Below are 25,628 nucleotides of genomic sequence, written 5' to 3' on the forward strand. Positions count from 1 at the left end.
ATTTAAGGCGAGTGTATTTGATACAAAACAGGCTATGAGAATACTTTCCCATTTTATGAAATTAGCCAACATCATCACATTATTTTGCTCGCTCCAGGAAGGCAATTTGGCCCTGGCTTGCAAACTAAATCCCCTGCATCATCTTGTAAATGACTGTCATTCTACCGATTTGAACATGTAAATGTAGGCTAATCATAAATGTAATAATAGCATAATTGATTTACCCCAATGAAAACATGGACAGTGAGCATAAATCGCATTTCGATAGATGCATGCATCAGTACCAAGCCTTTCTTTTAGATCTGCAACAGAAATTAATTAAATTTATAAGGATATGTCAACTGTCAGCTGGCTACTGTAGGAAAGTTACAATCAAATTAAACATTTGTGACATAACTGAACCTTTCAGCCCATCCTATGAAGAGGATGTTACTTGTCACCCGTCTTTCCCTCTCATTTTAGTAGATATATTTTTGCTGTAATGATCTGATCACACCATGCAACTAGGGATGTAGCCTACAGTCAGAGAGGGAAGATGGACAATGTTGATTGGCAGGTGAAAAGGGGTTGAAAGGTAAAAGTGGGAGGCGGGATTAGGTCGGCTCCTTTCCTCCTTGCCGGGCAGAGATTTCGGAAAAAGTCATTGTGAACCCGCAACCCAAATGTATCACGACAATGTATTTGCCATACCTCACAATCGACTGGACTTCCTGCATGTATTATTTTCGCTGTGAGAGAACGTTCATATTTTCCGTACACTGCACCTAACAAATTACATAGTCACTCAACTAATAAGGCCACCACCATTTTGGGATTTTCAGACAATCTTAAAGCAACATTTAAAGCATAAAATAAATCTGAAAATGGTGGTGGAAAATTGTGTTTTATTAAGACAGTACACACCATTTTTTCTGTTTCTTTCCCGGCGGCTCGCCATTCAAGCCTGAATGGAGGATGCTTTATGTACGAGCCGGTCCACGGGGGACACGAGTGTATTACCCACTATCGGCTGCCTAGGCTAAGATTGACTAGGCTACTGAATTCCCTATGGTTGTTTAGCATGCAAAATGATTTGTAGGTCAATGACTGTCAGTTCGACAAGGAAGGAGAGGTTGCATCAGTAGTCACAAAATATTAGGTCTTTTTAGAAGATGTATGTAATATGAGCAAAACATGTTAATGAATCGGCTATTCGTAACATTTGGATCATTTTCTGACAGATGCATGCCATTCTACATGAACAAAAGTATGTGGAAGGCTGCCATCTTATCGGCTATTAACTAACCATGCTATTTTGTTTGTTTTTTCGCGTTGTTCGTAACTTGTTTTGCACATAAGAGACGGTAGCAGCAACATTATGACCGAAAAGATCTTTCTGGACATCAGAACTGAGATTGCTCACCTCAAACTGGACAAAGAGTTCTTCTTCAATGAGTCGGACGGGAGGGATATAATAGACACCCGACCAGGCCCAGATCCCTGTTATTCATTAGAGAATGAAACGCAGATTTCACAGAAAGAGATCAGGGTGCCTTGTGAGAATCAGGCGACGAGTGGCTAATCTGCCCATGCCTTCCGTCCTGCTAGCTAATGTCCAATCGCTGGAAAATAAATGGGACGACACTGAAAGCATGTTTATCCTACCAACGGGTAAAAACTGTAATATCTTATGTTTCACCGAGTCGTGGCTGAACGACGACATTAAGAACATACAGCTGGGGGGTTATACACTCCATTAGCAAGACAGAACAGCAGCATCTGATAAGACACGGGGCGGGGGCCTATGCCCTTATGTAATCAACAGCTGGTGCACGATATCTAAGGAAGTCTCGAGGTTTTGCTCACCTGAGGTAGAGTATCTCAGGATAAGCTGTAGACCACACTATCTACCTAGAGAGTATATAATCTGTCTTTTTCGTAGCTGTCTACATACCACCACAGAAATCATTGCTGGCACTAAAACCGCACTCAGTGAGCTATATAAAGCCATAAGCTGAAAGGAAGATGCTCGTCCAGAGGTGGCACTCCTAGTGGCCAGGGACTTTAATGCAGGGAAACAAATCAGTTTTACCTCATTTCTATCAGCATGTTAAATGTGAAACCAGAGGGAAAAATATTCTCGGCCACCTTTACTCCACACACAGAGACGTGTACAAAGCTCTCCCTCGCCAAGAACAGGTAGGTAAGGTAAGGTAACCTGCCTAAATGACTACCGATCCGTAGCATTCACGTCTGTAACCATGAAATGCTTTGAAAGGTTGGTCATGGCTCACATCACCATTATCCCAGAAACCCTAGACCCACTCCATTTTTGCATACTGCACCAACAGATCCACAGATGATGCAATCTCTATTGCACTCCACACTGCCCTTTCACACCTGGACCAAAGGAACACCTATGTGAGAATGCTATTCATTGACTACAGCTCAGCGTTCAACACAATAGTGCCCTCAAAGCTCATCATTAAGCTAAGGACCATAGGACTAAACACCTCCCTCTGCAACTGGATCCTGGACTTCCTGTAGGTAACAACACATCCACCACGCTGATCCTCGACACAGGGGCCCCTCAGGGGTGCGTGCTCAGTCCCCTCCTCCTGTACTCCCTGTTTACTCATGACTGCACGACTCCAACACCATCATTAAGTTTGCTGACAACACAGTGGTAGGCCTGATCGACAACAATGAGACAGCCTATCGGCAGGAGGTCAGAGGCCTGACCGTGTGGTGCAAGGACAACACCCTCTCCCTCAGCGTGATCAAGACAAAGGAGATGATTGTGGACTACAGGAAAAGGAGGACCTAGCATGCCCCCATTCTCATCAACAGAGCTGTAGTGGAGCAGGTTGAGAGCTTCAAGTTCCTTGGCGTCCACATCACCACCAAACTAACATGGTCCAAACACACAAAGACAGTCTAGAAGAGGGCACAACAAAACCTATTCCCCCTCAGGAGACTGAAAAGATTTGGCATGGGTCCTCAGATCCTCAAAAGGTTTTACAGCTGCACCATCGAGAGCATCCTGACGGGTTGCATCACTGCCTGTTATGGCAACTGCCTCCGACCGCAAGGCATTAGAGAGGGTACAGCCCAGTACATTTTTTTAAAATTTATTTTATTTTAACAGGTAAGTTGACTGAGAACACATTCTCATTTACAACAACGACCTGGGGAATAGTTACAGGGGAGAAGGGGGATGAATGAGCCATTTGTGAGCTGGGGATGATTAGGTGACGGAATGAGGGACAGCTTGGGAATTTAGCCAGGACACCAGGGTTAACACCCCATCTCTTACGATAAGTGCCATGGGATCTTTAGTGACCACAGAGTCAGGAAACCCATTTAACGTGGAATCCGAAAGACGGCACCCTACACTGGGCACTGCCCTGGGGCATTGGGATATTTGTTTTTAGACCTGAGGAAAGAGTGCCTCCTACTGGCCCTCCAACACCACTTCCAGCAGCATCTGGTCTCCCATCCAGGGACTGACCAGGACCAACCCTGCTCAGCTTCAGAAGCAAGCCAGCAGTGGGATGCAGGGTGGTATGCTGCTGGCATCACTGACATCACCAGGGCCAAGCTTCCTGCATCTAGAACATCTATACCAGATGGTGTCAGAGGAAGGCCCTAAAAATTGTCCAAGACTCCAGCCACCCTAGTCATAGACTGTTCTCTCTGCTACCGCACGGCAAGCGGTACCAGAGCGCCAAGTCTAGGTCCAAGAGGATCCTAAATAGCTTCTACCCCCAAGCCATAAGACTCTTGAACAGCTAATCAATGGCTACCCAGACTGCTGCTACTCTCTGTTATAGTTATGTATAGTCACTTTAATAACTCTACCTACATGTACATATTACCTCGACACCGGTGCCCCCCACATTGACTCTGTACCGGTACCCCCTGTATATAGCCCCGCTATTGTTATTTACTGCTGCTCTTTAATCATTTGTTATTCTTATCTCTTAATTTTTTACATATTTTTTCCCCTTAAAACTGCATTGTTGGTTAAGGGCTTGTAAGTAAGCATTTCACTGTAAGGTCTACACCTGTTGTATTCGGCGCATGTAACACATAGAATTTGATTTGGTCTGGCTTGCAGTCGGCGTTCCAATTTATCCCAAAGGTGTTCGATGGGGTTGTTGTCAGGGCTCTGTGCAGACGTTCCACACCGATCTCGACAGACCATTTCTGTATGGATCTCTAGTTTTGTGCACAGGGACATTGTCATGCTGAAACAGGAAATGGCCTTTCCCAAACTGCTGCCACAAAGTTTGAAGCACAGAATTCTCTAGAATGTCATTGTATGCTGTAGCGTTAAGATTTCCCTTCCCTGAAACTAAAGGGCATAGCTCGAACCATGAAAAACATCCCTGTGTTTTATAAGCATATTTATAACACCTTATAAGCAAATGTGAAATGCATGATTATAAGCGCTAGTAACTGCTCATAAATATATATTAAAATATTTTGTAGAAATTATGCTAAAAAATAAATATAGAATAGTAGAATAGTATAGAAAATGGGACAATGAAAAGAAGCAACCTACAACGCCTGGTACAGAAAGGAATGTAAGGACCAAAAATTGAGATGTTGCTATTAAAAATACATTCTGAACATGGTACTGTATTTTTTTAACACAGTGCATTCTGGCTCTACTAAGCCTTATACTATCAGAGGAGAGAACACAGACCGTGTGTTAGAAGACTAATCTTTATCAAAGTGAAATGAATCTGTCTCCATCTAGTGGTGACAGACATTACTACAGCCCTGTTTCCAAGCCTGACTGCTCTTCCTACACAATTATGGGCAGTAATAGCTCTGCTATCGTCAAAACCACGTTCCTTCTTTTATCCGCTGGGTTAATGCTTTGGTCCATATTCATCTGTGTGCTTGGAGAAAGAACTGAAGCGCAGCAAACGCATTTTGTCAATGTAAAATGTGACTGGGGAGCAGTAGTCTTTCTGTGTGTGTGTATCCCTGACTCTGTCCAACTCAGTCTAATGCCCTGGAGCTGGACTGTATGGATCCGGTGCGTGGAAAATCTGCCTGGACATCTCAGTGCCTCGGCCAAAGGACATAAACAAACACCAGTAGGCGTGCTGATTTACCAACAACAGGATAAATATGCACACACACACCAATACATTTACGAACGTTAGGAGAAACATACACACAGCAGAACATGCAATGCTGTGACGACTGCCGACACACATACGGTGCATTCGGAAAAAACAGGAAAAACAAACCATGGTCACATCCCTGCTCTCCCCTCTGTCTGCCTCCCCCCCAGTCCCCCCTCAGGATAGTGGCGTCCTAGCCAGTCTCCCTCAGCCCCGAGTCTGTGGCCTGCCCAGGGGCCACAGTGCTGGTCAAGCACTCCAAGCTAATTCCTTGCATGGCGTCTAGCGGTGGCGGCTGGCGGCAGTAACCCAATGGAGCGGGGGAGTCGGGGGTGAGAGGGAGGAGAGGAGTGGGGTAGATAAGGAGCCCTTGTGACTGAGCCCTGCTCATCACTGGCACCAGACCGGCTACACCACACCCATCTCTGTGAGAGCAGGTCTCCATCCAAAATGATACCCTATTCCCTACGTAGCACACTACCTAAAACAATGATATAATACTAGTATTGCACTATAAAGGGATTAGGGTGCCATTTTGGACACAGAACAGAGCAAAGCAGAGCCAGGGCCTGGCTGTCTGGCAGCAACGCTTCCTGACTCACTCTACTGACTCTCTCTTTATCCGCCTCTCTCTCAATCTCTTTCTTTCTCCCCCCTCTTTTCTCTCTACCCCCTCTACTCCCTTTACCTCACTGTTATGCATCTGGCTTGCTTACCCTGCCCGCCTGCCCACTACACAAATACAATAATGCAATATCGCATGTGCCTCTCTGGCTCTGGCCCTGTCGCGCCATTACAGAAGAGGAGGAGGAGAGAGTTAATGTGGACACAGGGACTGGCGCCTGGGCTGGAAGAAGGCAGGGTGCATTGAGGCCACATCCTCGGCTCCAGGCTAGCCCTTGGTCTGCCACACCACCCACACAACAACAACACTGCCCTTCTCTTGCTATTCAACCAGGAATTAACACTGCAACCCGTTCATGCCTGTTTGGCATTTCTCCCCAGCTATCAGGCTCCCTCTGAGAGAAAAGTGTCTGTGTTAGGATGAATAAGAGTTTACAGTGGTCTACCACACTCTGTCTGTCTGTGTGTCTGTGTGTCATATTCAGTTGATCATGGCCCAAGGTCTGTGAGAATAAATCCAGACTGGCCCATACAATGATCGTCATAATGAACATAGAGATAGTGTCACTATTGCCATTAGACAGGACATCAAATCATCATGATGACTTGTAAAGTGAACCTTGAACAGTATCTACCGTATTCTTGTACACCCAGCATGCTGTCGGTCTATCAGGTTTCCATCTGTGTGCTGTTAACGAGTCATACACTAACAGCTAGCACCATCATAGACAAGACACTGGCATGACATATATTTGAGAAATCTACAGTTGAAGTCGGAAGTTTACATAAACCTTAGCCAAATACATTTAAACTCAGTTTTTCACAATTCCTCACATTTAATCCTAGTAAAAAAATCCCTGTCTAAGGTCAGTTAGGATCACCACTTTATTTTAAGAATGTGAAATGTCCGAATAATAGTAGAGAGAATGATATATTTCAGCTTTTATTTCTTTCATCACATTCCCAGTGGGTAAGAAGTTTACATACACTCAATTAGTATTCGGTAGCATTGCCTTTAAATTGTTTAACTTGGGTCAAATGTTTCGGGTAGCCTTCCACAAGCTTCCCACAATAAGTTGGGTGAATTTTGGCCCATTCCTCCTGACAGAGCTGGTGTAACTGAGTCAGGTTTGTAGGCCTCCTTGCTCGCACACGCGTTTTCAGTTCTGCCCACAAATGTTCTATAGGAGGTCAGGGCTTTGTGATGTCCACTCCAATACCTTGACTTTGTTGTCCTTCAGCCATTTTGACACCTTTGGAAGTATGCTTGGGGTCATTGTCCATTTGGAAGACCCATTTGTGACCAAGCTTTAACTTCCTGACTGATGTCTTGAGATGTTGCTTCAATATATCCACATACTTTTGCTACTTCATGATGCCATCTATTTTGTGAAGTGCACCAGTCCCTCCTGCAGCAAAGCACCCCCACAACATGATGCTGTCACCCCCGTGCTTCACGGTTGGGATGATGTTTTTCGGCTTGCAAGCCTCCCCCTTTCTCCTTCAAACATAATGGTCATTATGGCCAAACAGTTCTATTTTTGTTTCGTCAGACCAGAGGACATTTAACCATGAAGTAAGATCTTTGTCCCCATGTGCAGTTGCAAACCGTAGTCTGGCTTTTTTAATGGTAGTTTTTGAGCAGTGGCTTCTTCCTTGCTGAGCAGCCTTTCAGGTTATGTCAATATAGGACTCGTTTTACTGTAGATATAGATACTTTTGTACCTGTTTCCTCCAGCATCTTCGCAAGGTCCTTTGCTGTTGTTCTGGGATTGATTTGCACTTTTCGCACCAAAGTATGTTCATCTCTAGAAGACAGAACGCATCTCCTTCCTGAGCGGTATGACGGCTGCGTGGTCCCATGGTGTTTATACTTGCAAACTATTGTTTGTACAGATAAATACGGTACCTTCAGGCATTTGAAAATTGCTCCCAAGGATGAACCAGACTTGTGGAGGTCTACAATTCTTTTTCTGAGGTCTTGGCTGATTTCTTTTGATTTTCCCATGATGTCAAGCAAAGATGCACTGAGTTTGAAGGTAGGCCTTGAAATACATCCACAGGTACACCTCCAATTGACTCAAATTATGTCAATTAGCCTATCAGAAGCTTCTAAAGCCATGATATAATTTTCTGGATTTTTCCAAGCTGTTTAAAGGCACAGTCAATTTTGTGTATGTAAACTTCTGACCCACTGGAATTGTGATACAGTGAATTATAAGTGAAATATTCTGTCTGTAAACAATTGTTAGAAAAATTACTTGTCATGCACAAAGGAGATGTCCTAACCGACTTGCCAAAACTATAGTTTGATAATAATAAATTGGTGGTGTGGTTGAAAAACAAGTTTTAATGACTCCATCATAAGTGTATGTAAACTTCTGACTTCAACTGTACGTCTGCTCAATCGCATCTACACTGTTGTGAGTCTAACGGAGGACGACTTGTGAGGAGATGAGATGACGTTAACAAGTGATGGCAGTCAGTAAAGCAGAACCAGCAAAGTAACACATCAGCCTACACTCTCACAACTCCCACACAAGATTTGATCCAACGTTTGACACCTTGGAAGTGTTTTGTTTACCTGTTGTTCAAGCTACCTACACTCTCTCTTCCAAACCAGCTCACTCAAACAGCTCCCTCCCACACAAGAGTTATCACGTTTCTTACACCCTAAATGGTTTAACAATTTGAGCTCCCTAAACCTTTCACAAATGCTGAAATCCTACAAAACATTTACACGCAAATTTGTTATGCACACGATTGATAAATGAGGCCCAAAAAGAGGGTCAGGGGGAATTTCTCAAACCCTAGCTTCCTGGAACAAGTCATTCTGACTGGAAACATGAAAGGGAGGGAGAGGGGAGCAGACAGGGACAGAAAATAATAATGTGTGTGTGTTTGAGAGGAACAGAACAGACAGATTGTGCTGGTTATTTATTTCCAGTCTTAGTTTTATTTTCAGTAGAGTAAATGAATTAGGACATGGTGGAGGAGGGCCAGCAGCTTAAAGACAGACGTCGTGAGGTCTGAAGGCGTGCTGATTTACCAACAACAGGATAAATATGCACACACACCAATACATTTACCAACGTTAGGAGAAACATACACACAGCAGAACGTACAATGCTGTGACGACTGCCGACACACATACAGTGCATTCGGAAAGTATTCAGACCCCTTGACTTTTTCCACATTTTGTTACGTTACAGCCATATTCTAAAATTGATTAATAAAAAAAAAACGTAAAAATCGACACAATATCCCATAATGACAAAGCAAAAAAGTATTTTTAATTTGAGAAAATATAAAAAACAAAAACCTTGTTTTACATAAGTATTCAGACCCTTTGCTATGACACACAGCTCAGGTGAATCCTATTTCCATTGATCATCCTTGAGATGTTTCTACAACTTGATTAAAGTCCACCTGTGGTAAATTCAATTGATTCGACATGATTTGGAAAGGCACATACCTGTCTATATAAGGTCCCACAGTTGACAGTGCTTGTCAGAGCAAAAACCAAGCCATGAGGTAGAAGGAATTGTCCATAGAGCTCCAAGACGGGATTGTATAGAAGCACAGATCTGGGGAAAGGTACCAAAAAATGTCTGCGGCATTGAAGGTCTCCAAGAACACAGCGGCCTCCATCATTCTTAAATGGAAGAAGTTTGGAACCACCAAGACTCTTCCTAACAGTGCGGCTTGGTTGTGTTTCGGGGACGCACGGCTCTCGACCTTCGCCTCTCCCGAGTCCGTATGGGAGTTGCAGCGATGGGACAAGACCGTAACTACCAATTGGATACCACGAAATTGGGGAGAAAAAAAATACATCGAAAAAGACTCTTCCTAGAGCTGGCCGCCCGGCCAAACTGAGCAATTGAGGGAGAAGGGCCTTGGTCAGGGAGGTGACCAAGAACCCAATGGTCACTCTGACAGAGCTCCAGAGATCCTCTGTGGAGATGGGAGAACCTTCCAGAAGGACAACCATCTCTGCAGCACTCCACCAATCAGGCATTTATGGTAGTGGCCAGATGGAAGCCACTCCTCAGTAAAAGGCACATGACAGCCCGCTTGGAGTTTATCAAAAGGAACCTAAAGGACTCTCAGACCATGAGAAACAAGATTCTCTGGTCTGATGAAACCAAGATTGAACTCTTTGGCCTGAATGCCAAGTCTGGAGGAAACCTGGCAACATCCCTACGGTGAAGCACGGCGAAGGCAGAATCATGCTGTGGGGATGTTTTTCAGCGGCAGGGACTGGGAGATTAGAGGGAAGATGAACGGAGCAAAGTACAGAGAGATCCTTGATGAAAACCTGCTCCAGAGCACTCAGGACCTCAGACTGGGGCGAAGGTTCACCTTCCAACAGGATAACGACCCTGAGCACACAGCCAAGACAATGCAGGAGGCTTCGAGACAAGTCTCTGAATGTCCCAGCAAACAGGCCCAGGCGTACTGTAGACAGGGTACCCAGACATGGAAAGAGACCGGGCTGCGTCGAGGCAGACAGCAGACAGGGTGCCCAGGCAGGGACTAGGAAAGAGAGCGGGGACGGGTCGGGGCAGACAGGCCCAGGCCTACTGTAGACAGGGTGCAAATCCACACAACAGACGCAAAAGCCAGCCAGAAAAACAATCTTGAGGCATAAAATAGTGGTATACTCGAGCAACGCTTTATCGGAGCCATGGTCTGTTTTGGGAGAACCCAGGCAGGCTGCTAGGACGGGGTGGGCTGAGGGGCGTGTGTGTGTGTGTGTGTGTGTGTGTGTGTTTGGGAGGGAGGGAGGATGTGGTAGCTTTTGGAATACTGGACAGGAGGCATGCTATGCTAAACAGATTACAAAACTCTACTGACACCACTGGTAGTAACTCAAACATAAAAGGAAGTGGAGCAACTGCTACCGATGGTATGTGGGGAGACAACGTTTGAGCACAGATGAACTACAACAGACAGCATACAGGACGGCGTGTTTAACAAATGACGAAGGCTACTCCCTGCCACAAGTGATGACGACGACTCAATGCACAGAGTACAAAAAGAAACGGAGCAACTGCGATCAACGGTGTCAATGCCATTGTATGTTACCGTGCATGGATTTAGCCAAACCGTTTTCCAACTGGTGTTGGTAAGAGTTTGCAACAGTTTTCACTGGAAACTAAGCCATTTGTCGGTCTGGAATCACCTTAAGATTGACATTTTGCCCAGAGCGTTGGAACATAATGATAATGACAGTACAGTAAAAGGGAAATTACAATCCAGTTGGTTGGGTGGCTTCAAAGCTCTCTTTCCTCTCCCATGGAGACAAATAAGAGGGCTGATATAAAACTGGTTTGATGAATAGATGAATATGTTGGCTACCGCCCTGCCTACAGACAGCCTGACTGACTGTAGGCAGGCTAAGTGATTGACTGTCTGACTGAGTGGTTGGATGGCTGACAGACTTCCTGGGAATACCCCACTGAAGATCACACAGGCACAGGGCTAAAGATCACACACACTCTCTGTCCTGTGGTGCCATGTGAAACGGGATCATGCTATCATGCTGGGACTGGGAGTGAATAAGTAGTGGGGAAATTGGCCCTACCTTGAAGAGGGAAAACAATGCATCAAACAGAAACAAAGCAGTGAGTCTGTCTGTCCATCCATCCAGGCCCCATCCCATCTACAGAGCAGAGACGAAGGGCGCATTGTGACATAGTCACACATCGCTGAGTCACACATGTGATCACAACAATTCGATAGAGAGCCTTGACCAAACCCGTCTGTCTGTCTGCCCAGGCCTCCAAGCCATGTTGGCCGTTTCTGCCACATTACACACTTTGTTCCAATGTGGACGCCCCCGGGCAGTCTCTAATCTGTGCTCATCCAGTTGAGGGGACGATCTGTCCCAGTTGTGGACATGACTAGTCAGCCAACATCCGATATGGCGTCTATCTATAAGTGTGTGTGTGTGCGTGTGGGGAGGAGATGAGGCAGTAGCAGACACTGAGGCTCTTGGGGATTAGAGAGGGGTCAGGGCATAACTCAGACCTCTGATCACACAGTCAGGCAGTAGCTCGCTACACACTGACACACACACACACACACACACACACACACGTCAGAGACACAGACAGAGACAGGCCGGCTGCTGATGGCCCGCTGATAGGCGTCTGCCACCAACAAAGAGCACTTATCTGTGGGAAACCGATGACCGCCATTCCATTCAGACACACACAGACTCTCCCTCTGGTCAAGGGCCCCCTTTCTCTTGTTTGTTTGACAATGGTTCTTCCCCCCCCCCCCCCCCATTTAGACAGCCTCTCACTCCCTCAGTCTCACTTTGGCCATTGGCACGGCCGCTCGCCCCCTCTCTCTCTTCTATGATTGACCATGGTTGTATCTCATCTCTTTCTTTAATATATTTCCCTCCAGTTGGTTTCATCCCCCTCTTCTCCTACCACTCTTGCTCTCCGTCATGCTCTCCAACAGGGCCCTGTGTCCTGGTATATCTATAGAGATACATAAGATCATTGTGACATCCTCACGATCACAACAATGTTATTTATTTCATTTCCCTTTGCTTGATTTGGCCTCTGACGGTTTGCCGTGTCTTCCTTTCATTATGAAATGGGATCTTTCACTGGGAGTAGGAAGAATTCTCCAGTCCTCCACAGAGAGAGTGCTCAGTGGCGGTCCCTGGCCTCTTCCTGTTCCCTGAAAGGATTTCCTTCCTGCTCCTCCGCTACAATCACAGGCCTAGCTTCCCCATGGAGCAGCAGGACTATGTGTGTGTGTGTGTGTGTGTGTGTGTGTGTGTGTGTGTGTGTGTGTGTGTGTGTGTGTGTGTGTGTGTGTGTGAGAGAGAGTGAGACCAGGAAGTGGAGGCGGCGCAGGAGAGCACAACATGCCAATATTAAACTAAACCAGAGATCTCCAATATTTTCTAGCATTAAAGCTACTTTAAAAAAATACAAGATGTCACGATTTCTTTCTAGCTTTCAAATAGGCTCATTCTTCTCCTCTCCCCTGCAAGTCTTCCCCAGGTCCTTAGTGTACAATGTGTCGTGTAGTGTAGTGGGGCGACAGCGTAGCCTAGCGGTTAGAGCATTGGACTAGTAACCGAAAGGTTGCAAGATCAAATCCCCGAGCCGGCAAGGTACAAATCTGTCGTTCTGCCCCTGAACAAGGCAGTTAACCCACTGTTCCTAGGCCGTCATTGAAAATAAGAATTTGTTCTTAACTGACATGCCTAGTTAAATAAAGGTAAAATAAAAAAATAAATGTCTCAAAGCTAAAAAATCCTTATTTTAACCTGTCTCCTCTCCTTCATTTCATTGAAGTAGATTTATCAAGTGGGATCACCTGGTCAGTCTGTCATGATGGAGCAGGTGTTATTAATGTTTTGTATACTCAGTGTGCAGTATATCACAACTTTGCATTTCACCCCCACCATATTTGGATCGGTTTGCGGACCGATGCACTCGTATTCCAGACATTTGAATCGGTGGCCGATGCGTATCGGTTTTATTACGCTAAATAGAATTTTCCTCGGACATCGACTCTAAAGGGGGAATAGGCCAGCCTAGTCCCCTGTTAGTGTTAACACCTCCACATCCTCTTTAATTGTCCAGGGGACTACATGCTGCACACTGCTGTACAAACACCCTTCATTCTTCGGCTTGGCTGTCGGACAGAACAGGCTTGTTGTCCTATATAAAGACATCAGTGTGAGTAGGGTACTAAAGTTTGATTTACAATCAGGATGCATTGTAGACTGTAGTTAGCTGTAGCCTTGGCATGCAGTAAACTGATTTAGCTAGCTGCCAATCGTAGAATGATGCCATTGTACGGTAGAATGGGAGAGGAGGATGTGCATGAAGACGCACAAAAAAAAGCAGACAAAGAAACTAAGTAACGAAGACACTAACATCATAAAGTACAAACACCTGTCTAGTCTGGTTGGAACAGGACTCTTTCTCGGTCTCTAAATCTGTCTCTGAGCACACACAGCCTTCCTTATGTGTCATGTCTGATCTGTACCGGGTAGACTACAGTGTGGACTGTCTGATAGATCGAGGGGAGCTGCCCTGTCCTATCTACGAGCACACAGCACTCTATCGTACCGTCTGTGAATGGGAGACATTATGGAACAATATCAAGGCCTGGCCCTCATTCTGGCGCACAGATGGATAGACACACATTTTTTAAACATGTCATTCATTCAGCAGACGCTGTTATCCAGAGAGACATGCAATTAGTGCATTTATCTTAAGATAGCTAGGTGAGACAACCACATCACAGTCGTAGTAAAACAGACGTCTAACCTCCCGCTGAACCCTACCCAGCAGCCTTTAGTGGCCTGTGAAGGGCCTTGTGTACTAAGTGGAGTGAAGCGGGAAACGCAGAAGTGGAGAATCAGAGAAGTGAGAAGCTGAGCGATAAAGAAAAACATCCACCTCGCTAACAAAGCTCCCTGTCTTGTCACAAAACACTACAGAAAAGGTAAACCCCTTTCTTCCATTCAGCAATGCTCTCCTGTCTATCTTCATGTGATCTCTTTATTTATTTTTACTACCAGTAAATTATAGATAAATCTCATATCTGTCCAAGTAGCATTGAGCTCTAGGCCGTGACCCACAGCCCCAATCCCACAGAGACAGAGAGACAGTGAGACAGCTGGCCCTGGACATCCAGGCTGTGGTTTGGCCATGACAGGCTTTCTAGATTCCCCTGGCTGTTCCTGGCCAGCAAAACATTTATTATGACTGGTTATCTTTTTATCACAGGCTACATCCAGCATCAGAGGAAGAGAAGGTCATGTAGCTGTGTGTGTGTGTGTGTGTGTGTGTGTGTGTGTGTGTGTGTGTGTGTGTGTGTGTGTGTGCGTGTGTGTGTGTGTGTGTGTCTCTCAGAGACCTAACCAGCCACATCCATGGCACTGAGAAATTCCCACAGTTAAAACACAACAGGCAGTCATCTGACTCTAAGGGACCATTGTTTACTCTGCTACAGTACTTCACGACTTCCCATTAAAACAGGATATGTCCCAAAATGGCATCCTATTCCCTATTTAGTGCACTACTTTTGACCAGGGCCCATAGGTCGATAGTATAAAAAAAGTGCACTATGTAGGGAATAGGGTGCCATTTGGGATACAACCCTGGTATCACAGAGAGTGAGGACTCCACAAAATCTAACTATAAACAGGAAAACCCCAATTCAAAACAAAGGCAGCTATACCACAGTCATTAAGTTAATTGATAAAATATATAATGAATCTCCATCCGCCAAAGAGGTCTCCAAAACAGATATATTGTTCCATCACAGTGGGGGAAGGCTTCTTGAGGATAAAATACGAGAGGGTTGTCGAGTGTCTTGGTTGCCCTAGCAACCCCGACTCCTGTGTGTGTGGGCAGTGTTTAGAAATGGCAGACTATAGCAATGACAACGATTGTGGGGATTAGTCGGACAATACCTTACACATAGGGCGGGAGTGTGTGTCCCTGTAGGGGAGTTATGGCGTGTAGTTATTCAATGCACAAAATACCCCCTTATTCATCAGTGACTACTGGCTATGATTGGAAATTGATACAAAATACCATTGCAGTGTCATTTTTGGAACACCAATGACTTCAACACGAAGTGCCCACTCCCACTTCCGACCAAAGATGATAAATAGATCCAAAGAGAGACGAGAGGTCTGACATCACTGTCTTGGTCTGTTCCTGGAAAATCAGGAAGTAAAACAGGCAACACAGAGTCTGACAGAGTCTCAGGGCTGTTCATTAAAATGAAATGCATCCTTGCACTCTCTGGATGATGGAGACACAGATTCAGTACAGTCATGCCGGCGCTGTCTGTCCTCTACTAATATGTCCAAGAGAGTCTTACATCAGTACGATTACATTTTAAAATGTTGAAATGATGGGATGTAAAACTAATCCTGTGATTTACGCGACTTCTGTTCAGACGAGACGAGGCAAAGTATAAAAAGGCCGTAAGGCCGTAACAGGGCTTTTTAGATAACGTCATTTCCTGGCGCTCTCAGATCAAACTTTACTTATAATTTCTTGTACAGACCCAGGTGTTCCCCGAAAATAATACAACATCAGTGAGTGTGTGTGTACACAGTACCAGTCAAAAGTGTGGACACCTACTCATTCAAGGGTTTTTCTTTATTTTGACTAATTTCTACATCGTATAATAATAGTGAAGACATTAAAACTATGAAATAACACATTTGGAATCATGTAGTAACCAAAAAAAGTGTCAAACAAATCAAAATATTTTATATTTGAGGTTCTTCAATGTAGCCACACTTTGCCTTGACAGCTCTGCACACTCTTGGCATTCTCTCAAACAGCTTCATGAGGTAGTCACCTGGAATGCAATTCAATTAACAAGTGTGCCTTGTAAAAAGTTAATTTGTGGAATTTCTTTCCTTCTTAATGCGTTTGAGCCAATCAGTTGTGTTGTCACAAGGTAGGGATGGTAGACAGAAGACCAAGTCCATATTATGGCAAGAACCGCTCAAATAAGCAAAAGAGAAATGATAGTCCATCATTACTTTAAGACATTAAGGTCAGTCAAGGGCAGCCCAAATAAATGATTCAGAGTTTAAGTAACAGACACATCTCAACATCAACTGTTCAGAGAAGAGTGCGTGAATCAGGCCTTCATGGTCGAATTGCTGCAAATAAACCACTACTAATTTACATAAATAAGAAGAAGAGCCTTGCGTGGGCAGAGAAACACGAGCAATGGACATTAGACCAGTGGAAATCTGTCCATTGGTCTGATGAGTCGAAATATTCAACCATCGTGTCTTTGTGAGACGCAAAAAAGGTGAACGGATGGAGGAGGCATGGTGCAGGACGTGTGATGGTGTGGAGGTGCTTTGCTGGTGCCACTGTATGTGATTTTTTCGAATTCAAGACACACTTAACCAGGATGGCTACCACAGCATTCTGCAGTGATACGCCATCCCATCTGGTTTGCGCTTAGTGGGACAATCATTTGTTTTTCAACAGGACAATGATCAAACACACATCCAGCCTGTGTAAGGGCTATTTGACCAAGGAGAGTGATGGAGTGCTACATCAGATGACCTGGCCTCCACAATCACCCGACCTCACCCCAATTGAGATGGTTTGGGATGAGTTGGACCGCAGAGTGAAGGAAAAGCAGTCAACGGGTGCTCAGCATATGTGACCCGTTCCAGGAAACTAGGCAAATGTCGCGGGTCACTACTTCACAGGCAAGCCGTTTGAAAGTAAACCATTTTATTAATATAAAATGCTCACTTCTGTCTATTTGAGCTGGTCAGTATGTCTTTGTAATCCTGTCTAACGCTGCTTTGTTTATTTTTACGCATTGTGTAGTAAAACTGCATAAGTGTCCACTTTCTGGAGGACCGAGTTTTGTAATGAGTGGAATTCGAGTATGATAGCTAAGGGAGATGGAGAAAACATTTGTCTCCGGATTACATCTTCAAACTAAGAGCAACCATGGCATCCGACAGGAGACGCGTCCATCCATGAACGATGTATATGGGTAAGACAGTCTAGCTAGCTACATTTTCAGAGATTACACATATCTAATTTTGACAGAAAGTGGTTTCATTTCAAGTAAAGGTTTACTGTTAGCTAGCTAGCTAACGTTAGCTGAATATACGACTGCACCCGAAATGGTAACTTGGATAGTGGAGTCTTTTTTTAAGACATGTACAGTTGAAGTCGGAAGTTTACATACACTTAGGTTGGAATCATTAAAACTCGTTTTTCAAATCACTCCACAAATTTCTTGTTAACAAACTAGAGTTTTGACAAGTCGGTTAGGACATCTACTTTGTGCATGATACAAGAAATTTTTCCAACAATTGTTTAGACTGATTATTTCACTGTATCACAATTCCAGTGGGTCAGAAGTTTACATACGCCAAGTTGACTGTGCCTTTAAACAGCTTGGAAAATTCCAGAAAATTATGTCATGGCTTTAGAAGCTTCTGATAGGCTAATTGACATCATTTGAGTCAATTGGAGGTGTACCTGTGGATGTTTTTCAAGGCCTACCTTCAAACTCAGTGCCTCTTTGCTTGACATCATGGGAAAATCAAAAGAAATCAGCCAAGACCTCAGAAAAAAAATTGTAGACCTCTACAAGTCTGGTTCATCCTTGGGAGCAATTTCCAAACGCCTGAAGGTACCACATTCATCTGTACAAACAATAGTACGCAAATATAAACACCATGGGAGCACGCAGCTGTCATACCGCTCAGAAAGGAGACGCGTTCTGTCTCCTAGAGATGAACGTACTTTGGTGCGAAAAGTGCAAATCAATCACAGAAAAACAGCAAAGGACCTTGTGAAGATGATGGAGGAAACAGGTACAAAAGTATCTATATATCCACAGTAAAACAAATCCTATATTGACATAACCTGAAAGGCCGCTCAGCAAGGAAGAAGCCACTGCTCCAAAACCGCCATAAAAAAGCCAGACTATGCTTTGTAACTGCACATGGGGACAAAGATCGTACTTTTTGGAGAAATGTCCTCTGGTCTGATGAAACAAAAATAGAACTGTTTGGCCATAATGACCATTGTTATGTTTGGAGGAAAAAGGGGGAGGCTTGCAAGCCGAAGAACATCATCCCAACCGTGAAGCATGGGGGTGGCAGCATCATGTTGTGGGGGTGCTTTGCTGCAGGAGGGACTCGTGCACTTCACAAAATAGATGGCATCATGAGGTAGGAATATTATGTGGATATATTGAAGCAACATCTCAAGACATCAGTCAGGAAGTTAAAGCTTGGTCGCAAATGGTGCTTCCAAATGGATAATGACCCCAAGCATACTTCCAAAGTTGTAGTAAAATGGCTTAAGGACAACAAAGGCAAGGTATTGGAGTAGCCATCACAAAGCCCTGACCTCAATCCTATTGAGAATTTGTGGGCAGAACTGAAAAAGCGTGTGCGAGCAAGGAGGCCTACAAACCTGACTCAGTTCCACCAGCTCTGTCAGGAGGAATGGGCCAAAATTGCTTGTGGAAGGCTACCCGAAATGTTTGACCCAAGTTAAACAATTTAAAGGCAATGCTACCAAATACTAATTGAGTGTATGTAAACTTCTGACCCACTGGGAATGTGATGAAAGAAATAAAAGCTAAATAAAATCACTCTACTATTATTCTGTCATTTCACATTCTTAAAATAAAGTGGTGATCCTAACTGACCTAAGACAGTGACTTTTTACTAGGATTAAATGTCAGGATTTGTGAAACAATGAGTTTCAATGTATTTGGTTAAGGTGTTTACCAGGTGTAGCCAGCCAGCCTGGTAAACAATGAACCATAATCCCAACTCATGACGTTACTACACAGCATGAATCTGCAGGTAGCTAACCAACCAGGTACAATGTTAGCTAGCTAACATTAGGCTATAGCTAGCCAAGAAAATAGCAAAAGTGAACTCAAAAGTGAGTTTCCAAGTACAGAATTTTCCCCCCAATGTTCCCCTACTGTAGTGTATGATATACCATTTTGTAGCCCTGAGTCTCTACTTTTATCCAATGTAAAAAACAATTTAAAATGTTGCTACATAAGACCGATTTGAGCTGGTCGGTCATATACTGTATGTGGGAACTCCTCCAAGACTGTTGGAAAAGCATTCCAGGTGAAGCTGGTTGAGAGAATGCCAAGAGTGTGCAAAGCTGTCATCAAGGCAAAGGGTGGCTACTTTGAAGAATCTCAAATATAAAATATATTTGTATTGTTTAACACTATTTTGGTTACTACATGATTCCATATGTGTTATTACAAAGTTTTGATGCCTTCACTATTATTCTACAATGTAGAAAATAGTAAAAATAAAGAAAAACCCTTGAATGAGTAAGTGTCCAAACTTTTGACAGGTACTGTATGTGTGTGTATAAGTAATTTGCCTGTCTGTCTGTGCACCTGTCGTTACTTACTTGCTACTCCCGAGGCAAGTCCGTAGAGCAGGCCTCCTCTGTCAGACTGCTGTTCAAAGATGTGTGTGGCAGGAGGCGGACACTTCTCCTGTCTGATGAAGTTATACAGCAGAGTCTTCACCAACTGACTGGTCAGGGACAAACTGGGGAAGATGAGACAGAGACGACACACAAGCCAGCAGCTTGTATTCATGGATGTCAAGGAAAGCCAAGCTTCCCCAAGAAATGTACCCAAGAAAAAATATAAAAACATAAAATAATGCATCTTTATAGTCTCTCTGTGTTTTATCATTTTCATTCAATTCGCAAGAGGTTGAATGCGTCTCACCGGAGAAAGCATCCGAACGAGCAAAACAGCACCCCTCTGTCTCTGTATGTGTAAGCCATCTATCTGATGCTGTCTGGTCTAAAAGAGTATGACATTGTTGCCGCCTGTAGCATTGAATGCAAGGAAAGCCAGCGAGCCCTTGACAAAAAAAGTATGAAATAAGAGCCAATCACCATTGAGCTAAACTGAGTGAGCTCAACTGTGAATGGTCCTGGTGCACCAAAATAAAAAGTGTCAAGGGAAGCCAGTTTGGATTTGGCGTCATTCCTATCAAATCGCAACGACAGCATACATCACTGAGAGAAACAACTTGAATTGTTCCATCTCGTTGTGTTGTGGTCTTCCGGTGGCTAGCTAAAATAGGCTCATTCCTAAATTAGCCATGTATGGCGATAGTTATTTGGGCTTGTGGTTTTACTTAATTCTCCGTACTGGTCAATTAATATATTGGTGATTCTGATCCAACCATTCATTTATTAACTGTACCCCTGTTTCTGTTCAACACACAGAAATCAGAACCATAGACAGCTACATATTAAGCTTAAGTTGAACGGACTAAATCGTTTTTGGCATCATTTAGTTGACACTGTATTAGACTACGCATAGGTGATTTTATGATGTTGAAATGGTGCTGGAAATAGTGGAGGCAGCGCCTGTTTACTTTGCGACTTGCGGTAACTCTCCGTGGTTCTAAATCAATAGTTGTTTAGTGGTCCGAAAATGTCGGAAACATTAAAACTTGCTTGACCATGCTGTAGGTCATGTAACTGTTACATGCAATATGTTTTGTGGACTTCAACGGACAGCGGTTGCTCTCCAGTTTTGTGACGAAACAAAAGGTGTGATTGAATGTATTCTGCCAACGTCTTCTTATGGTCTCGGCCTTTAGACCTATAGATCACGGTCGCAAGGCATATAAACTAACAGGTTACAGATCAAACAACGCAATTATCAGAACACTTAGGTGATAATATGGCATTATCTTTCTGGCATCCCAGTAATTTTAGCCACGCACCACTACTGACACAGAGAGACCCAGTAGACCTGCTAGCAATAGATGGGCATGACAGGTTATTACATGTTATCTATCACATTATCACCACCATTTAAGTGATGATGCCCTCGAGGCCAGTGTTTGGAGGATATATTGGCACGGGTGTTGTTAGGTCTGAGACAAAGTCGAGTTACCAACATATTCAAATAATGATTTAATACTTGAATTAAAAAGTTATTTTGATGAATTTATTCATCCTTCCACAAGATATAGTCCCGACACAAATCTAGAGTTGCTACCCAAGCCGGCTGGTCGCTCGCTCTATTAGTTCGGTTGCTAGAGACACAAACCAGTCGTTCAGTCTTTTTGTTCTGTATCAATGGATGTTCATTCTAAATGTTCCATTGCCATACTAGCTGGCAACATTCTTATCCCTTGCTTGCTAGCTAGCCAACTACGGCTAACTTAGTCACGTCAAAAAGTGCAGCCAGAATTACAAAGTAACTTCATTTGCATCACTATATATTTTACCTCTTGGGGATGTCATTTGAAAACATAATGTTAACTTTCACTGCTATGCGGATGACACACAGCTGTACATTTCAATGAAACATGGTGAAGCCCCAAAATTGCCCTCGCTAGAAGCATGTGTTTCAGAAATAAGGAAGTGGATGGCTGAAAACGTTCTACTTTTAAACTCGGACAAAACAGAGATGCTTGTTCTAGGTCCCAAGAAACAAAGAGATCTTCTGTTAAATCTGACAATTAATCTTGATGGTTGTAAAGTCGTCTCAAATAAAACAGTGAAGGACCTCGGCGTTACTCTGGACCCTGATCTCTCTTTTGACGAACATATCAAGACTGTTTCAAGGACAGCTTTTTTCCATCTACGTAACATTGCAAAAATCATAAATGTTCTGTCCAAAAATGATGCAGAAAAATGTATCCATGCTTTTGTTACTTCTAGGTTAGACTACTGCAATGCTTTATTTTCCGGCTACCCGGATAAAGCACTAAATAAACTTCAGTTAGTGCTAAATACGGCTGCTAGAATCCTGACTAGAACCAAGAAATTTGATCATATTACTCCAGTGCTAGCTTCCCTACACTGGCTTCCTGTTAAGGCAAGGGCTGATTTCAAGGTTTTACTGTTAACCTATAAAGCGTTACATGGGCTTGCTCCTACCTATCTTTCCGAGTTGGTCCTGCCGTACATACCTACACGTACGCTACGGTCACAAGACGCAGGCCTCCTAATTGTCCCTAGAATTTCTAAGCAAACAGCTGGAGGCAGGGCTTTCTCCTATAGATCTCCATTTTTATGGAATGGTCTGCCTACCCATGTGAGAGACGCAGACTCGGTCTCAACCTTTAAGTCTTTACTGAAGACTTATCTCTTCAGTAGGTCATATGATTGAGTGTAGTCTGGCCCAGGAGTGTGAAGGTGAACGGAAAGGCTCTGGAGCAACGAACCGCCCTTGCTGTCTCTGCCTGGCCGGTTTCCCTCTCTCCACTGGGATTCTCTGCCTCTAACCCTATTACAGGGGCTGAGTCACTGGCTTACTGGTGCTCTTTCATGCCGTCCCTAGGAGGGGTGCGTCACTAGAGTGGGTTGAGTTACTGACGTGATCTTCCTGTCTGGGTTGGCGCCCCCCCTTGGTTTGTGCTGTGGTGGAGATCTTTGTGGGCTATACTCGGCCTTGTCTCAGGATTGTAAGTTGGTGGTTGAAGATATCCCTCTAGTGGTGTGGGGGCTGTGCTTTGGCAAAGTGGGTGGGGTTATATCCTTCCTGTTTGGCCCTGTCCGGGGGTATCATCGGATGGGGCCACAGTGTCTCCTGACCCCTCCTGTCTCAGCCTCCAGTATTTATGCTGCAGTAGTTTATGTGTCGGGGGGCTAGGGTCAGTTGGTTATATCTAGAGTACTTCTGTCTTATCCGGTGTCCTGTGTGAATTTAAGTATGCTCTCTCTAATTCTCTCCTTCTCTCTTTCTTTCTCTCTCTCGGAGGACCTGAGCCCTAGGACCACGCGTCAGGACTACCGGGCATGATGACTCCTTGTTGTCCCCAGTCCACCTGGCCTTGCTGCTGTTCCAGTTTCAACTGTTCTGCCTGCGGCTATGGAACCCTGACCTGTCCACCGGACGTGCTACCTGTCCCAGACCTGCTGTTTTCAACTCTCTAGAGACCACAGGAGCGGTAGAGATACTCTTAATGATCGGCTATGAAAAGCCAACTGACATTTACTCCTGAGGTGCTGACCTGTTGCACCCTCGACAACCAGTGTGATTATTATTATTTTAACCATGCTGGTCATTTATGAACATTTGAACATCTTGGCCATGTTCTGTTATAATCTCCACCCGGCACAGCCAGAAGAGGACTGGCCACCCCTCATAGCCTGGTTCCTCTCTAGGTTTCTTCCTAGGTTTTGGCCTTTCTAGGGAGTTTTTCCTAGCAACCGTTCTTCTACACCTGCATTGCTTGCTGTTTGGGGTTTTAGGCTGGGTTTCTGTACAGCACTTCGAGATATTAGCTGATGTACGAAGGGCTATATAAAACAAACTTGATTTGATTTGATTTGTTTAAGCTGTTTTCTTGAGACATTTATTTGGATACATCCATAACAATGAGCTAATGAGGCGCGATTTCGCCTGGCATAGATCATGTGCTCTCTCGTCAGGACACTGTTGTTCAGAGAAGCTAGCCAACAACACAGCTAACATAATCACTTAAAACTGAAGCTGGAAAGACTGCAAACTAGCTGCAATTCATTTCTTGTACCTTTTTTCAATTAAAATTTCTTTGTATATATCCATAAATATTATGCCAGCTGATTCATGACTCCGAATGGTTGGGAAACGCTGCCTGCCTGTCTCGTCCCGACTCACAACACGTTCATTACTATGGGACAGCTGGAGATCGAATTTGAATATTGATACAATGCTGTAAATGTCAAAGAGACAGACAGCAATATTTATACAAATCTCTGCTGTGGAAAACTAAATGTTAGTCTAAAAGGAATAGTGAGATGCTTTTTATAGTGGAGATCAAGTTTAGAAATTGCTTGTCTGGGCTAATGAGAGGGTGGATTGCGCAGAGTAAATAGGCATTTTAACGTCATAGATTTAGCCGGTGGTAACTTGCGGAAGACACCGGCTGGAATTTTAACCAATCAGCATTCAGGATTAAACCCACCCGTTGAATAAAATATGACATATTCCTGACCTATGCCATCTACAGTGGGGAGAACAAGTATTTGATACACTGACAATTTTGCAGGTTTTCCTACTTACAAAGCATGTAGAGGTCTGTCATTTTTATCATAGGTACACTTCAACCGTGAGAGACGGAATCTAAAACAAAAATCCAGAAAATCACATTGTATGATTTTTAAGTAATTAATTTGCATTTTATTGCATGACATAAGTATTTGATACATCAGAAAAGCAGAACTGAATATTTGGTACAGAAACCTTAGTTTGCAATTACAGAGATCATACGTTTCCTGTAGTTCTTGACCAGGTTTGCACACACTGCAGCAGGGATTTTGGCCCACTCCTCCATACAGACCTTCTCCAGATCCTTCAGGTTTCGGGGCTGTCGCTGGGCAATACGGACTTTCGGCTCCCTCCAAAGGTTTTCTATTGGGTTCAGGTCTGGAGACTGGCTAGGCCACTCCAGGACCTTGAGATGCTTCTTACGGAGCCACTCCTTAGTTGCCCTGGCTGTGTGTTTCGGGTCGTTGTCATGCTGGAAGACCCAGCCACGACCCATCTTCAATGCTCTTACTGAGGGAAGGAGGTTGTTGGTCAAGATCTCGCGATACATGGCCCCATCCATCCTCCCCTCAATACGGTGCAGTCGTCCTGTCCCCTTTGCAGAAAAGCATCCCCAAAGAATGATGTTTCCACCTCCATGCTTCACGGTTGGGATGGTGTTCTTGGGGTTGTACTCATCCTTCTATTCCTCCAAACACGGCGAGTGGAGTTTAGAGCAAAAAGCTCTATTTTTGTCTCATCAGACCACATGACCTTCTCCCATTCCTCCTCTGGATCATCCAGATGGTCATTGGCAAACTTCAGACGGGCCTGGACATGCGCTGGCTTGAGCAGGGGGACCTTGCGTGCGCTGCAGGATTTTAATCCATGACGGCGTAGTGTGTTACTAATGGTTTTCTTTGAGACTGTGGTCCCAGCTCTCTTCAGGTCATTGACCAGGTCCTGCCGTGTAGTTCTGGGCTGATCCCTCACATTCCTCATGATCATTGATGCCCCACGAGGTGAGATCTTGCATGGAGCCCCAGACCGAGGGTGATTGACCGTCATCTTGAACTTCTTCCATTTTCTAATAATTGTGCCAACAGTTGTTGCCTTCTCACCAAGCTGCTTGGCTATTGTCCTGTAGCCCATCCCAGCCTTGTACAGGTCTACAATTTATCCCTGATGTCCTTACACAGCTCTCTGGTCTTGGCCATTGTGGAGAGGTTGGAGTCTGTTTGATTGAGTGTGTGGACAGGTCTCTTTTATACAGGTAACGAGTTCAAACAGGTGCAGTTAATACAGGTAATGAGTGGAGAACAGGAGGGCTTCTTAAAGAAAAACTAACAG

General features: G+C 44.3%; 1 protein-coding gene across 8 annotated transcripts in view; it reads right to left on the bottom strand.

Annotated features, from left to right (window-relative positions):
• The window catches only part of LOC139543582 (dymeclin-like), a 138,249-nt gene that overhangs the window by 81,388 nt on the left and 31,233 nt on the right, over window positions 1-25,628 (bottom strand). For all 8 annotated transcript variants that reach the window (XM_071349801.1, XM_071349802.1, XM_071349798.1 and 5 more), the window contains one exon: window positions 19,697-19,839. In XM_071349801.1, coding sequence (XP_071205902.1) covers window positions 19,697-19,839 — 143 coding nt within the window. The remainder of the gene's footprint in view (window positions 1-19,696; window positions 19,840-25,628) is intronic.

Source organism: Salvelinus alpinus, chromosome 18 (assembly GCF_045679555.1).
Source record: "Salvelinus alpinus chromosome 18, SLU_Salpinus.1, whole genome shotgun sequence".
NCBI classification, from domain to species: Eukaryota; Metazoa; Chordata; class Actinopteri; order Salmoniformes; family Salmonidae; genus Salvelinus; species Salvelinus alpinus.